General features: G+C 43.1%; 1 protein-coding gene across 1 annotated transcript in view; it reads right to left on the reverse strand.

Annotated features, from left to right (window-relative positions):
• Positions 1-708: 708 nt before the first annotated feature.
• LOC115141287 (synergin gamma-like) overlaps positions 709-14,584 on the reverse strand; it is a 40,765-nt gene continuing 26,889 nt past the window's right edge. Inside the window, 10 exon segments of the mRNA XM_065000352.1 lie at positions 709-1,776; positions 1,930-2,096; positions 3,392-3,424; positions 5,618-5,656; positions 5,962-6,072; positions 8,009-8,157; positions 9,163-9,259; positions 9,360-9,413; positions 9,652-9,818; positions 10,934-11,500. Coding sequence (XP_064856424.1) covers positions 1,965-2,096; positions 3,392-3,424; positions 5,618-5,656; positions 5,962-6,072; positions 8,009-8,157; positions 9,163-9,259; positions 9,360-9,413; positions 9,652-9,818; positions 10,934-11,500 — 1,349 coding nt within the window. The 3' untranslated portion in view covers positions 709-1,776; positions 1,930-1,964.

Consider the following 14,584-nt stretch of genomic DNA (forward strand, 5'->3'; position numbering starts at 1 on the left):
GAAGAAGACAGGACATGGGGACAGATGGATGGGTCTTGCATTTCAAATTTACAAAGCCTTATTATTCAGTAATTTGAGCATTTGTAATTTTCTGTAATCTGGCAGCTCATGTTGAGAAGACAGAGAGAGGAATTCATTTTCAGCAGGATGTTCAATTAGGGAATGTTGAGAGATAAAATGGATGTTGGAGAACACACACACACACACCTGTCCTGTACACATAAGGAGACAGAATGATAATGAGACTGGTTCCATGCATGGCGCTACTAGAAGCATATTTTTCATTTGATTGTCTTAGCTCTCCATCCTCCAGCGATGGCCGAGGTTAATGTATTTCATTTGGTCACAAAGTGATAGAGATGAAGCCTCTCTGGTCTGAGAAATAGCATGTTATTGAGTGGAAAATAAAAGACGAGACAATCTCAAACCATTTGGCATTTTAGGAGAAGTACTGCTAATATGATATCGCTGCATTAGACTCTGAACCTGACTTTATTCCAGATGTCATCCAGATTAAACGACTTGTGCTATTGGGACAATAGAATGCCTACGGGATTCATGTTGACATTCAAGCCAACCTTCTCGATTATATTCAGAAAATATTGAAAACAAAAACAAATTCAGCAGAACTGTACAATACTCTTAATTGACGTGTACGGTAATAGGCTTCCAGGTAATACATTCATTGATTAATGACCATGAAAAGTATTTAATTTATGCATCAATGTATTATTTATGTAAATGTCATCACTTCACATTACAGTTAGTCATTGCAATTACAATACTATGATACTGTAATCCTCACAAAGAGCTGCTGCAATAGTCCATAATCACAGTTGACTTCATTCAAGACTTAGATCTGCAAAAACATCCCCGTCAACAGCGCGAGTATATATATATACACTGGCACAGCAAGACAGAAAAACAAAACCCACGGCCAACAATCTTTAAGAATTAAGACTCCCTTTCAAGCCCCAATGTCACAAAAATGTTCAAACAGGACATGAACATTCGTTTAGATAAAGCAGTCCTTATCAAACAATACAAAGACATTAAAAAGCAGTCAATGTCACACAATACTTAAAACGTTAAATATCAATTCAAATGTTAGCAACCATAGACTCTCCTTTTAGAGACCCGACCTTAAAATGGATCCAGTTCCAGCAGTGTGATGATACCACAACCCTGATTCGAGAAGAACAGAGAGGAGAAAATACTACTTTAAGACCCAAACACCAATAAAGTCCCTCTTTCTTTGCTGAGCTCAAGCATTAAAGAGTAACCAAGCAACAAGTGACAATCAAGGGAATTGACAGATAGCCTTACACTTCAGTTTGTCTCCAAGTTCCTTCATTAGTAGTATATTGCACAGTTTTAATAGTTTGTTATGGACTTATTCACAGAAAGAGTGCAGTACAGAAAATGTTGAAACCCATTACCCCATTCATATAACTGTGCACATTTTCTCCTGCTCTGACATAGGGACTAGACCTCCTTTGGGTTACCGTAGCACAACATTGGTTAATTATCTGAATAATGTTTGACAAAATAAATCCTGCCAGGGAAGTCGCATAAGCATCGATGCTAAAAGGCCAACTTGCATTCTACTGTATATGAGACCAGACAATGGAAAAAAAGAGAGAAAATGACACCATTTATAAAGTATAATTTTACAATACATTATGATACAGAATAGTCTTTACTGTGTCAAGCCTTGAATTTGTACAAACCAGCAGATTTGCACTTCTTCATCGCCGCAAAGAGCACAGAGTACCTCTGAGAGAGAAAGAGAGAGAATAAAAGGCAAATAAATAAAGATGATTCCAGTTAATTCTGAGGTCTCTCCCTCTGTGATCTCTGTATTCGCAGCCCAAGGTGTGAGGTGTGTGGCGGAGAGCCCGGTTGTTGCACCTCGCCGGTGTTGATTACCTGGCGCCCGTTGCCATGGCAGCGGTGTCTGCAGTTCAGAGCAGGTCGGGCAGAATGAGGCCCGGCGGTTTGGGCTCCACGCAGTTAATCCAGAAATTGGCACAGCTGGCGTGGTACTGGTGGCCCCCGTACGGCAGCTTGAAGTTGTCCGTCTCTGAGTTGAAAGCCTGGCGGAAGGGTCAAATAAGAGCAAAACGAGGGGGGATGTTAGGACAACAAGGTTCTACTGAATAGTTAATAAACAGATGAACTTGGCAGTAGCTCAGGCTAACAAATAGAAAGCAGTGGTAGAGATAAATCAACGATCAACAGGAACTAAATAATTGATCTATGAGAGTAATGGTAGAAGCAGGGATTTGTAGGTAGCTTAACCTGCATACAGTATCTCCACTGTGGCATATAAACAAGGGGTCAATGAAAACTGGTCCTTTGTAAATATGACTCGTGTTTGGCACAATGATCTGTTTACTGATCAATAAGACTGCTGCTCATTGCCTGTCCTCTTGACTGTTAGTTGAATATATTGAGATAGCTGAATGGCACTCCCACATAACATCTGAATATAGCCGTTGAGAAAATAAACTGAGTGAACTGAGAGGGGCAGAGAGCTGTTATGCGAGCTTGCATTTAGCTGAGCCCAGCTGTAGCAGCAGGTTGGTGATGAGGAGGAGATGCTAATGTTTAAGAGTTTGCATCCCTGGTGAAATATCTGAACTGAAGCAAGAAAGAGAAATAAGTAATGTGTGGTGAATCATATCCTCCCACAGACAACAACCTAGAAACACACACATCATATAGTATACTCATACCTGTCCACCTGCTCACAAACCATTTATAGTACATTTACTATGCTGTGCACACCTGTTGTCTTTCTCACACACACTGACACACTCAGGTTTCACAGACACAATGTATTCTCCTTCCATCTTTTGCACGTCCTCCCACTTCTTTTGTCAAACCTGCATTTAGTCCGCCTGCCAAAGCCTGGAATGTTGGAGAGCGAGAGCGAGAAGAAAGGAGAGAACACAAAGGCATAACCCCTCGTCTCCACGTCCTCCCTCTCCTCCTCCTCACCCCCACCTCCACCCCCACCTCCACAGTCCCAGCCTGCAGAACTGTAACGATGTGCAATTTACCCATCAAACATGATTGTGCCGACACATATAATGTGGTGAGACATAACAGAAGTAGAAAGTGCTGGAGAGAGGATATGCTTGGGAGAGTTAGACAATTTGAAAACCAAAATGAAAGGTCAGCATGATTAATCCTAGGTAACCTTTCTAACTGTAATCTAAAGGTTAATGACCCTCCATTAGGAAACCTAGACGACAGTGCTGCTCATGGTGCTACAGGGCTCCAGACTAGAAACACCACCTGTTAATGCAAGGGGCATCATGCCTAAAGAGGGAGGCTACAGTCTACTGCTGCTTAAGAGGTGGAAATAAGTGAAGCATACCCTTACCCTTAACCTCTTGTCATGGTCTTTAGCCAGTGCCTGTAAGTAGCACAAGAGGTGTCAGCATTTTCCTGGTTTCATGCATTGTCCTGAGTAAGCAAAGTGAAACTGTACAGTAACTGAGGATCAGTCCGTCAGTTTGCACAGAACGGAACGTTGGTACACCAAGGAGCTGAAAGAGCAACATTCCAAGAGCCCCAAAGTGAAAGAATCTAAAGTACCACCTTACGATCATCCATCTAATTTTCCAATAAACATCAAACAGGGATGGGCATCTTTCAAACAGGGATGGGTAGGATTCCAGACTCTGCAACAGATTTGAGAGAAATACTGTGCAGTCTGCAAAGCCATGGCATCCACTGCCAAGTAAACTTATTTGAATGTTATTGGCCTATTTCCAGATAAAGTCATAACCAAATTAAACAAACTGAAAAATAACTTAAAATCCTGGAGGTACAGTATATTTCAGAATCTGACATTTATGAATAATAATGCATCATACTGCATAAATTAGTATTGGGAAAAAATCCAAACCAGTACTTTTGGGAATGATTGCACTCATTAGCATTTATCACTGACCAAAAATAGTAATACTTCATTAAACCCAAATTATCACTCAGAGAGTGTATAGCTTGTTGCAGTCGCCAAGTAATAAACTATGTTTAGATGCTACCTGTTGCTTAGCCTGACAGCAGATCTGTATGTGCTGTAACCAACTCCCTTGTCATTCGTTGTCATACCATACATGTTTGACATGACAACAAGCACATCAGAGGACTTGGCTGAAACCCAGGCTGATCTGCTACCAGGCTACATGGTGCTGCTGTTGCCCATCCCTGACTCAACATATGAGGGTGATTGGATAAAGAACATTGAGAAAGGTCTCCATTGGATAAGTTAAAACCCAGAACCCAGTCAGCAGTATCAAAGACCAACAGCCTAGGACCAGTCTCTCAATGGTGCCCGTCATAACATTATGCCAGTGATGCCGTCAACACCACACCTTTACTTGGAGTTGGAAGACAGACAGAAACGACCTGTACTCTGAAAGATAATAGTGTTATCAGCTTCTGTATGAAAACGCTTTCTGTGATTTCATTATTCTCTGAGGGGAATTTATGCTTTCTTACAAATGTTCCTCTGGACACAAGTTGAATTAAAAGGTGGCTTATTAATCTGATGTCAGGGGCTCAGTTCACACGAAAGAGAGAGAGGAGAAAGAGCGAGGAGAAAGATTGAGATGAACACAGAGAGAGTGTGAGAGAGAGATGGAGAAATACCCTAACCCTCAGCAGATTTCTTAGCACCTGCGCTCCCAGCTCCTGACTGATCTGATGCGTGAACCACATCAGCTGCCTAAACTCAGCCATCCTCCCTCCGCCTCGCCTCATCAATCTATCTCTAGCTAAATGATGCAGGGGAACATCGCAAGAAACAATCAAAGCAATCTTGTCTTGCAGACTGTCCAGTCAAACAATACTATTAATGGACCCCAATATGACAAATAGTTACTGATGATAAGGGTTTGACAAGTGGATAAGAAAGTGTCACAAACACATTTTAAGCCATAGCAGAACTCAAATGATGAAACAAATGAACACACAGATATAGACTTGTTGTTAGTAGCTGGTAAGAGGTGAAGTGAGAGGTGGCTGTCAGATGAAGGTTGAGCTACAAGCCTGTTATTGTCAGAGTAAAGCTGCATGCTTCACTGACCCTCCAGAAACCTTCCCACAATTCCCTCAGCTCAACCAGAGGTGCCAAAAGAACAACTTCACTCCTCTCACGTCCTGTCTGTCTGTCTGTCTGTCTCCTCCAACTCTTTTTATCTCCCTCTTTTTCTCCATCTCTCCCTTCCTGAATTGTTATCATCTTAACAGGTGTCATTTTATCATCATTGTTTCATCACCTTCTCTTCTAAGACTCATTTTGGAGGGATATTTGGTGAAATCGGATTGTCTGGTCATTTCTACTGTGCATGAACACAGTGCTGCTGCTGTCGGCACTGGCAGTGTCTCAAATAGCACTCTATTCCCTCTATAGTGCACTAGTTTTGACCAGGGCCATTTTGTCTTTTGGGATGCAGTCAGTGTGAAGGGAGGGAGCTGAGAGGAGAAGAGTGTGCTGTCATTTTGGCACCCCATCGCCTGTCTATCAGTGGAGAATTTGGCCCCCAGGCCCCCAGTAGCAGAGAGTGAAGTGAGATTCAGTTGACAGTTCACTGCCTCATACTCTTTTAAACAGACGTCCAATAGTTGTCTCTTCTTTGCTCTGCAAAATGTTCAAAGTCAAAGAAACGATCATTTAGTTATTATGCGTCAACCACTAGTTTAAAAACAACTCTCAAAAGGCTAAATGATTCATGGTTTATTCAGCTTGAGAAATTTGTTGGAACGGATTTATAATCAAATGTTTCAACAGTTGTTGGGTCCATCTGTTGAGGGATTGAGGGTGTGTTGGTTGGCAATCATGATTATGTGTTGACTGAGAATTACTGTATGCTTATTGTGTTGTGTGTCTGTACGTTTGTGTGTGTGTGTGTGTGTGTGTGTGTGTGTGTGTGTGTGTGTGCAGACCTTGCTGCGTGAGTCCACGTTGAGCAGGCACACCCCACAGGCCAGCTCCTTGGCGTTCTTGATGCCGTGTCTCAGGATACAGGAGGAAAAGTCCAGTGAGCTCTCATCAGGCTGTACAGAGAAACACACAACATTACACAAGGAGAAACACACACAGGCGAACGTACTCAAACACACACACACTTTATTTGAATCTACAAATTGCATTACATTCAAGAAGGATTCAAAACATTTCAAAGGTCTTTGTATGCATGGACACTTAAGGATACAGATAACATAACAGCTGAAACAGAGCAGTACCTAGCCAATTACTTTACCATAGGCTGGCCTGCAACCTGGAGGCCACGTACTGTAAGCTTATGTTTGTGACCGAGACACACACAGGGTGGTAGCTTGCCCCCCGTGTGGAGGTGCTGGCAGATTGGTCACCTGATCATAGGACTCCGCTGTGGGGCACACGATGTTGCTACGCCTCACATCAACAACTTCACAAAACACTGCATGAAACGAGGGATCTACAGTTCTGAAATTTGAGGAAATGTACCATATTTGCAAGGATTTTATAAGGGTGCCAACCAATTTACATTTAAAAAATAAGTTGTATATTTAAGCAATAAGGCTCAGGGTGGTGTGGTATATGGCCAATATAACATGGCTAAGGGCTGTTCTTAGGCACGACACAATGCATTCAAAGCTCGAACAACCTCGTTTACAATATCTAGATACAGACCACTGTAACTGTACATGTGTAGCAGCTTCCTCTCCAACACTGAGCTACAGAACAATAGCTCGAAGGAAGAGACATGTCTCTATTCATTCATTAACCAGCTAAATTAACTGAAGTAGAAATATGTCTTTAATCTGGGAAATGAAAGTAAATACAGTCCATTAGTCTGTTGGCAGCAGAGCTGTGTGAACAAGTGAGTGTGCCCATCTCTCTCTCTCTCTCTCTCTCTCTCTCTCTCTCTCTCTCTCTCTCTCTCTCTCTCTAAATTCAATTCAAGGGCTTTATTGGCATGGGAAACATGTGTTAACATTGCCAAAGCAAGTGAGGTAGACAACATACAAAGTGAATATATAAAGTGAAAAACAACAGTCTCAGTTTGGTGATTGTCCCGTTTTGTGAAGTCTTGGTTGGTGAGCGGACCCCAGACCTCACAACCATAAAGGGCAATGGGCTCTATGACTGATTCAAGTATTTTTAGCCAAATCCTAATTGGTATGTTGAAATTTATGTTCCTTTTGATGGCATATAATGCCCTTCTTGCCTTGTCTCTCAGATCGTTCACAGCTTTGTGGAAGTTACCTGTGGCGCTGATGTTTAGGCCAAGGTATGTATAGTTTTTTGTGTGCTCTAGGGCAACAGTGTCTAGATGGAATTTGTATTTGTGGTCCTGGTGACTGGACTTTTTTTGGAACACCATTATTTTGGTCTCTCTCTCTCTCTCTCTCTCTCTCTCTCTGGAGGAGGACGGAGACTACAGAATCAAAAGGCAGCTGCAGGTCTACGGTCTGAGATAACGTAGCGTTACTACTCACTCACTCACTGACCGTCTCCCTCTACCTCCCTCTGTCCCTCTCCGCTAATTCTCTCTCTTTCTGTACTGACATTATCTCCAGTCAGGAGATGGCCAGCCTGTATTATCTGCTGGCATTTGAGAAGCAATGTTATTCATTGGGCTGGCTGCAGAGGATAAGGCCAGCACATCTCCTCTCTGCCTCAACACATCACTACAGCCTACAACAGACAGCTCTACACTCCCCGTCCCACAGCTACACACACTAACAGATACCAGCATAGGGTTTGGTTTCGTACACTGTCAAGGTTTCATTGATAATCCTACTAGGCAGGCCTTATCCACTCAACATTTCATCAGGAACATTTTCTAGACAAAGTTGTTACAATCAAGTGTCATTTTCTCAGGTCTGTGTGTAGCCTAACCAACTGCATTTTAGGAAGGGAGGTCTGTGAGTGTGTGTGTGTTGACTGTACTGTGTGCGTGAGTCTGTGTGTGTGTGTCTGTACTGTATCGTGTGTGTTTCTTACCGCCAGGTTGGCCAGGGACATGAAGCCCATGAGGTTGTTCCAGACGCGGCTGATGTCCTTCAGCAGCTGCTGCAGCTTCTCAGAACATACGGCTGTGGCCTTGATACCCAGCTCCACACGCTTGGTCACGCGGTACACCTCCACCACACCTGCCACATAAACACACTTAGACAATAAGACAACACCCCTGCTCCCAGTTCTCTCCCACAGCCAGCTCCAACATAAGCCAAAGATAGACAGTGAGAAGGACAATGAAAAACAGCTAACATGTCTACACTCCCCTATGTTGAAACCTCCTCTGAAGTTGGATCATTAGACCAACCTGACATAATGTTGGCTGTAACACTACCCTCCCTGGGGATTGAAGGGTTAACATGTTGTTGTTCTCCGTTGAGAGGTCAAAGGTTTATAATGGTGTGTTTTTGGAAGAAGACTCATTGGTGGTACACTGTGTTCTGTTCTCAGCCCCTCACAACGGTATGGGTGCCTGTCCCACTCTCACCATCCATTAAAAAGACACCCTGCTGTCTGTCTGGTCAGATACACACTCATGTGCATCCCAAATGGCACCTTATTCCTACTCTGCCTATGACCAGAGCCCTATAGGACAAAAGGAATAAGGTGACATTTGAGACACATCCACAGTCTGTCAGGCCGAGCGAAGACAAGCCCCCACTAGGATCCACAGTCTGTCAGGCCGAGCGAAGACAAGCCCCCACTAGGATCCACAGTCTGTCAGGCCGAGCGAAGACAAGCCCCCACTAGGATCCACAGTCCGTCAGGCCGAGCGAAGACAAGCCCCCACTAGGATCCACAGTCCGTCAGGCCGAGCGAAGACAAGCCCCCACTAGGATCCACAGTCTGTCTGGCCGAGCGAAGACAAGCCCCCACTAGGATCCACAGTCTGTCAGGCCGAGCGAAGACAAGCCCCCACTAGGATCCACAGTACGTCAGGCCGAGCGAAGATAAGCCCCCACTAGGATCCACAGTCTGTCAGGCCGAGCGAAGACAAGCCCCCACTAGGATCCACAGGCAACACTGGAGCACTGAATAAATCTCTCAGAGGGGATCAGGCAGAGTTTGGGGTTCTAGCTGAAGACTGTTGGGCCTTGTTTAACAAGCTCAGGACCTCTGTCTGTGTCTGTGTCTCTCACCCAGTAGGTAATCCATGCCCTGAGCAGACTGGATGACCTCAGTGCAAACAGTAGAGCAGCTGATGCTGTTTAGGGTGTTGTTGGCTTTAATGATGACCTGGGGACAGAGACAGACAGCAGAATGGGTTAGGGTTACACACACACACAAAAACACACACGCTCAGATATGGCAAAACATATATGGCACACTATCTTACCTGTACAGCACTCTCCAGACACCTCTGCCACTCATATGCATAGCGCTCACTCTCCTGAAACAACATGCTATAGTTGTTAGAAAGAGTTCAGATATGAGAAGACATTTAAACATTTCCATAAAGACACTTACATAAATACAAAAAAACAACTAATAAACTTATTAAGGCCAAAGCCTCTGTGGTTTGCTATTGAAATCAATGTCTACTGAACTTCTAAACACTCTACAGAGCATCTGGATAATTGGCAAATGTAGTTAACATGTCTGGGATAGAGTGACTGTGTGTGTCTCACCTCCACCTCCCCAGTCAGGTCCTTGTACTTGTCTCTGATGACGGGCAGGGCAGGCTTCTTCTCACTCAGGGTGCTGGAGCGGTCTCTGAAGGGCTGCTCCGGGGCCGGGGAGGGGGGCGAGCGTCCAATCTCCTTCTCCCCCAAACTGTGGCTACGCTTGTGGGAGCCTGAGGCAAGGAGAAGAGGAGAGAGTGTCTTGATACGTACATAAATAATATATACAGGCAATGTCTGGCATACATACAGTACATTCAAATGGCCTTTTAATGGCCACTTCTACCAACCCAGAGATGTTGGCTAATTCCAGATATGCACCTGTTTGTTTACTATGGCATAATTGGGACTTTTTACTGAGCTCATTTTCTGTTGTGGCTAATTCCTTCCGGACAAGGACACAGACGTCAAAACACTTCATTTACAACAAATGATAATTATGTACAAAATAGCGCCACGGCAACCAATGCAAGTATGAATAATTCATGATGGCTCACTCACTTACACAGACAGACACACACAGAAAAAAACAGACAGACACATGAAAAAAGACACACAGTCACATGCCACAGGGGCTCTCTCTCTATTTATGTGTGTGTGTGTGTGTGTGTGTGTGTGTGTGAGAGAGAGAGAGAGAGAACAAGGTAATCACCCCCTGCGGAGACATGCATCATCCTCCCCACAGCATGACAGCACTAATACATTCCCCCATTACCTCACACTGATCAGATTACCATTCAATAAGGACAGAAGAATAACAAGTAAAAAGTAATTAGGGTTAACACTGGGAGAGAAATCATTGAGGCAAATGAGCCTTTATCACTTTGGAGGTAGGAATCGCTAATTAACTATGCATGAAACATAACACCGGAAAACAGCAGTAAAAAATGAACACACAAGGAGTGAATACGGTTAATTTCGTCTGGGCATGGATTTTCTAGGCTGTGCTGTTAATTAATCTCATTTGCCTGTGTTGTGTACCAAGGATGTGTTTTACAGTCTCTGGGCTGTAGTCACAACACTGCCATCTATTGTCTGACGGCGGAACTGCACTGAGCTGCCGGAGTAGCCACAGAGCTCCAATACGAGGTGATGAAAGTCCTGCTATGTCACATCACAGCCAGCTGATCTGATGCACACCACTACATCAGAACTAGAAGGCATGGAGTAACTGGACACAATATACCACCATCTACTTACTGAGGATCAGAAAATGTACGTATATCTACTATCTACAGAAAATAAAACAACAAGAGGAAAGAGAGAGAGTACAGGTCAGATAACTCACCTTGTACAGAGAGGTCAAAGGTGGCCAGTTCGCTCTTGATCATCTCTTCACTGGACTTGACCTTGGTCTGAGAGCTGGCCTTCAAAAAGTCAGACTTCCCAAACTTGGCCTTGTCCCCCTGAAAGGCCCTGAACTCATCCGAGGCCTCGTTCAGGTTCCCCTCGGAGCCCGGCTCGGCCACTGCCGCGGGGGAGTCTGACTTCGCTGACACCGTGCTGGCAAAGTCCCCAAAGTCATCATTCTCATCCCCACCCAAACCTTCCGGCTCACAAGAGCCAAAGTCAGCGAAGGCCTCAAACTTGCTGTCGGTCGACACACTATCCTCTGTTGAGAAGGTGGTGATCTTAGTCTGGGCGATGTGTGTGATGGGGATGTTCTCTGTGCTGCCGAACGACGTCTGGACTATGTCTGAGGGGAAAGAGGAGGAAACACCAACACCGTCCAGGCCCAGATGCTTCTTGGCCTGATCCTGAGCGCACAGGCATTCCTCTCTTTCTGACCAATCATAGCTGGCCACGCTGCTGACTGCTGACGTTCCGAAGGGGTTAAACTTTACGTCGTCTCCTTCTGTAATGACAACAAAAAATACACACTGGTACCTCTAAGTGGGAAAAGCATATAAGGTGCTGAAATGATAGCTACTACTCAGTCAGCCATGATAAAGTGAAAAGGCATTTGGGCAAGCTATGATATGTTATATGAAAAATACTTACTGTGGAAGCCATATTCTGTGTCTGACGCTGAATGTGTGTTGACTTACAACAAGCAGCTTTACTTTGCTCAGAGTACCACCTCATCTCCCCTACATTGTAACAGTGAGATCAAATGCACTGCATTTAATCTTGTGCTGCACTATAGTGTGTGTAAGGGTTCACTTACTAGGATGTGATCACCAGCTTAAAGGAGGGATAAAATGCCTAAATTGATTGGGTTCTAAAAATATGTTTTTTCACTAGTCTATTTCCAATTGGTGACATAGATGACAGATAATATAGGGGTGCAACATACGTTCGTTGCTCCCATACAGATACAGTGAAATATTAGTTTGGATAATACCAATAGGTTGAAAACTTCTACAGGATCCCCCCGCGGGATGGTTGAGCTAACGTAGGCTAATTAGCGTGAGGTTATAAGTAACAACAACATTTACCAGGACATATCTGATGTGGGCCTAAAGCTTAAATTCATTGTTAATCTAACTGCACTGTCCAATTTACAGTAGATATTACAATGAAAGAATACCACGCTACTGTCTGAGGAGAATGCACACTTACGAACTTGAAAATGTATTAATAAACCAATTAGGCACTTTTGGGTAGTCTTACAACATTTCGAACAGAAATACAATGGTTCATTGAATCAGTCTAAAACTTTGCACATACATCTAGTGGCCAAAATCTAAACTGCGCCTAACCTGGAATAGTACATTATGGCCTTTCTCTTGCATTTCAAAGATTTCAAAAAACACAATTTTTTCTTTGTATTATCTTTTACCAGATCTAGTTTGTTATATTCTCCCACATTAATTTCACATTTCCACAAACGTTTCAAATGGTATCAAGAATATGCATATCCTTGCTTCAGGTCCTGAGCTACAGGCAGTTAGATTAGGGTATGTAATTTTAGGCGAAAATTGAAAAAAAAGGTTTCGATCCTTAAATTAAAGGGATACTTTGGGATTTTGGCAATGAGGCCCTTTATATACTTCCCCAGAATCAGATGAACTTGTATGTGTCAGTGTCCAGTATGAAGGAAGTTAGAGGTAGTTTTGTGAGCCAATACTAACTAGCGTTAGCACGTCTGGAAGTCTATGGGTATCTGCTAGCATAAATTAACCCAGGATTGTGTTAGCTGTCCTCTGATCCAAAGGAAATAGATGTCCTGTCAGGGTTGGCTGCTGGAGTTGTGAGGTAGATTGGAGATCTGACAGTTCTGAGGCAGATAAGACAGGATAGGACGAGGCCCTGATGTAGAACACCTCTCTAGTGTTTTCTCTAGGTGTGTGACAATACTGTAGCACAAACTATTAGGAGCAGGCAGTTCTGCTAACATGATGATACAAAATGACATCCGTTTCATGACAGATTGCCATGGCAACCTCAGTAGTGGAGTGGAGCCGTTCTGTCTCTGTATTGATTGTCTACCCCACAAACTGTGTTGTACAAGCAGAACACTGTTCAATTCATAATATATCGGGCAGGAATTGTATAACTACCGGTAACATAAACAAGCACATATTCTTACAAGTGTTCACACAGTCACACACTCAAACACTCAGAGATACACACTCCTCCTAAGATACAGTATAACCTGCAGGAATGTGTGGACCCCAGTCAGCGTTGCCTCATGCGTGACAGAACCCTTGCACGCAAAAAAGCAATTTGTGAAATTGACAAGGAGCTAGTGTAGTAGTAAGCCTAATGTAGCTAAACATTATCTGGCCTCTGAGGATAGGAAAGGGAGAAAATAAGACGGTACGCATTTCAGCAATACCAATGGTAATATTTATTACGACAACATGGGTTAAGAGAGCGAGAAAGATCACAAAAGACTCTGAGAGAGGTCTATTGTTACAAGAGGTTTGCCAAACTAACACTTGTAAAAGTATATTTGAATCATTTAGAACACAAGGGCATGCAGTCAGAAAAGAAGAAGAAAAACAAACAGAGAAAACGGTAAAAGAAAGAAACCCCCCAGGAGAATATAGCTGCAGAAAGCAGAATGAGAAGGCACAGTCACAGACTAAAATGAGTAAATCTCGGTAGAAGAAGACACACTGTAGTTGTACTAACAGGGTGGAAAGCAACAGGTTGATTGATAGAAAGATAATTGAATACAGAACACTTGAAAAAGCCAAGGTGATTTAAAGGACAGGTTCAAGGCAGGAGAGTGATTAACCCTTTGAGGACCTGAACTCTTCTCTACTATTCTCACCATGATAGAAACTCAAAATGTCAACGGCAGACTTTAGAGATAAAATAAATAAGGGTTTTGTCATTTTTTAATCAAAACTTTGTGTCCTACTACATAATGACAACATCATATAAATAGGATACATTTCGACAGTCTACTACATCCAATAGGACTCAGAGGCATTACATTGCCTTACATTCTATTTCTGAGAAGTTGGAGGAGAGGTATGGATCACCAAATCCATTGTTTAGCACATGTACATTACCATTCACAAGTTTTGGGTCACTTAGAAATGTCCTTGTTTTTAAAGAAGAGCACATTTTTTGTCCATTTAAAATAACATCAAATTGATCAGAAATACAGTGTAGACATTGTTAATGTTGTAAATGACTATTGTAGCTGGAAACAGCAGACTTTTTATGGAATATCTACATTGGCGTACAGAGGCCCATTATCAGCAACCATCACTCCTGTGTTCCAATGGCACGGTGTGTTAGCTTATCCAAGATTTATCCTTTTAAAAGGCTAATTGATCACTAGAAAACCCTTTTGCAATTATGTTAGCACAGCTGAAAACTGTTGTGCTAATTAAGATGCAACAAAACTGTTGTACTGATTTAATGAAGCAATAAAACTGTCCTTCTTTAGACTAGTTGAGTATCTGGAGCATCAGCTCCAACAGGCTCAAAAGGGCCAGAAACAAAGAACTTTCTTCTGAAACTCGTCAGTCTGTTCTTG

Source organism: Oncorhynchus nerka, linkage group LG14, assembly GCF_034236695.1.
Source record: "Oncorhynchus nerka isolate Pitt River linkage group LG14, Oner_Uvic_2.0, whole genome shotgun sequence".
NCBI lineage: Eukaryota > Metazoa > Chordata > Actinopteri > Salmoniformes > Salmonidae > Oncorhynchus > Oncorhynchus nerka.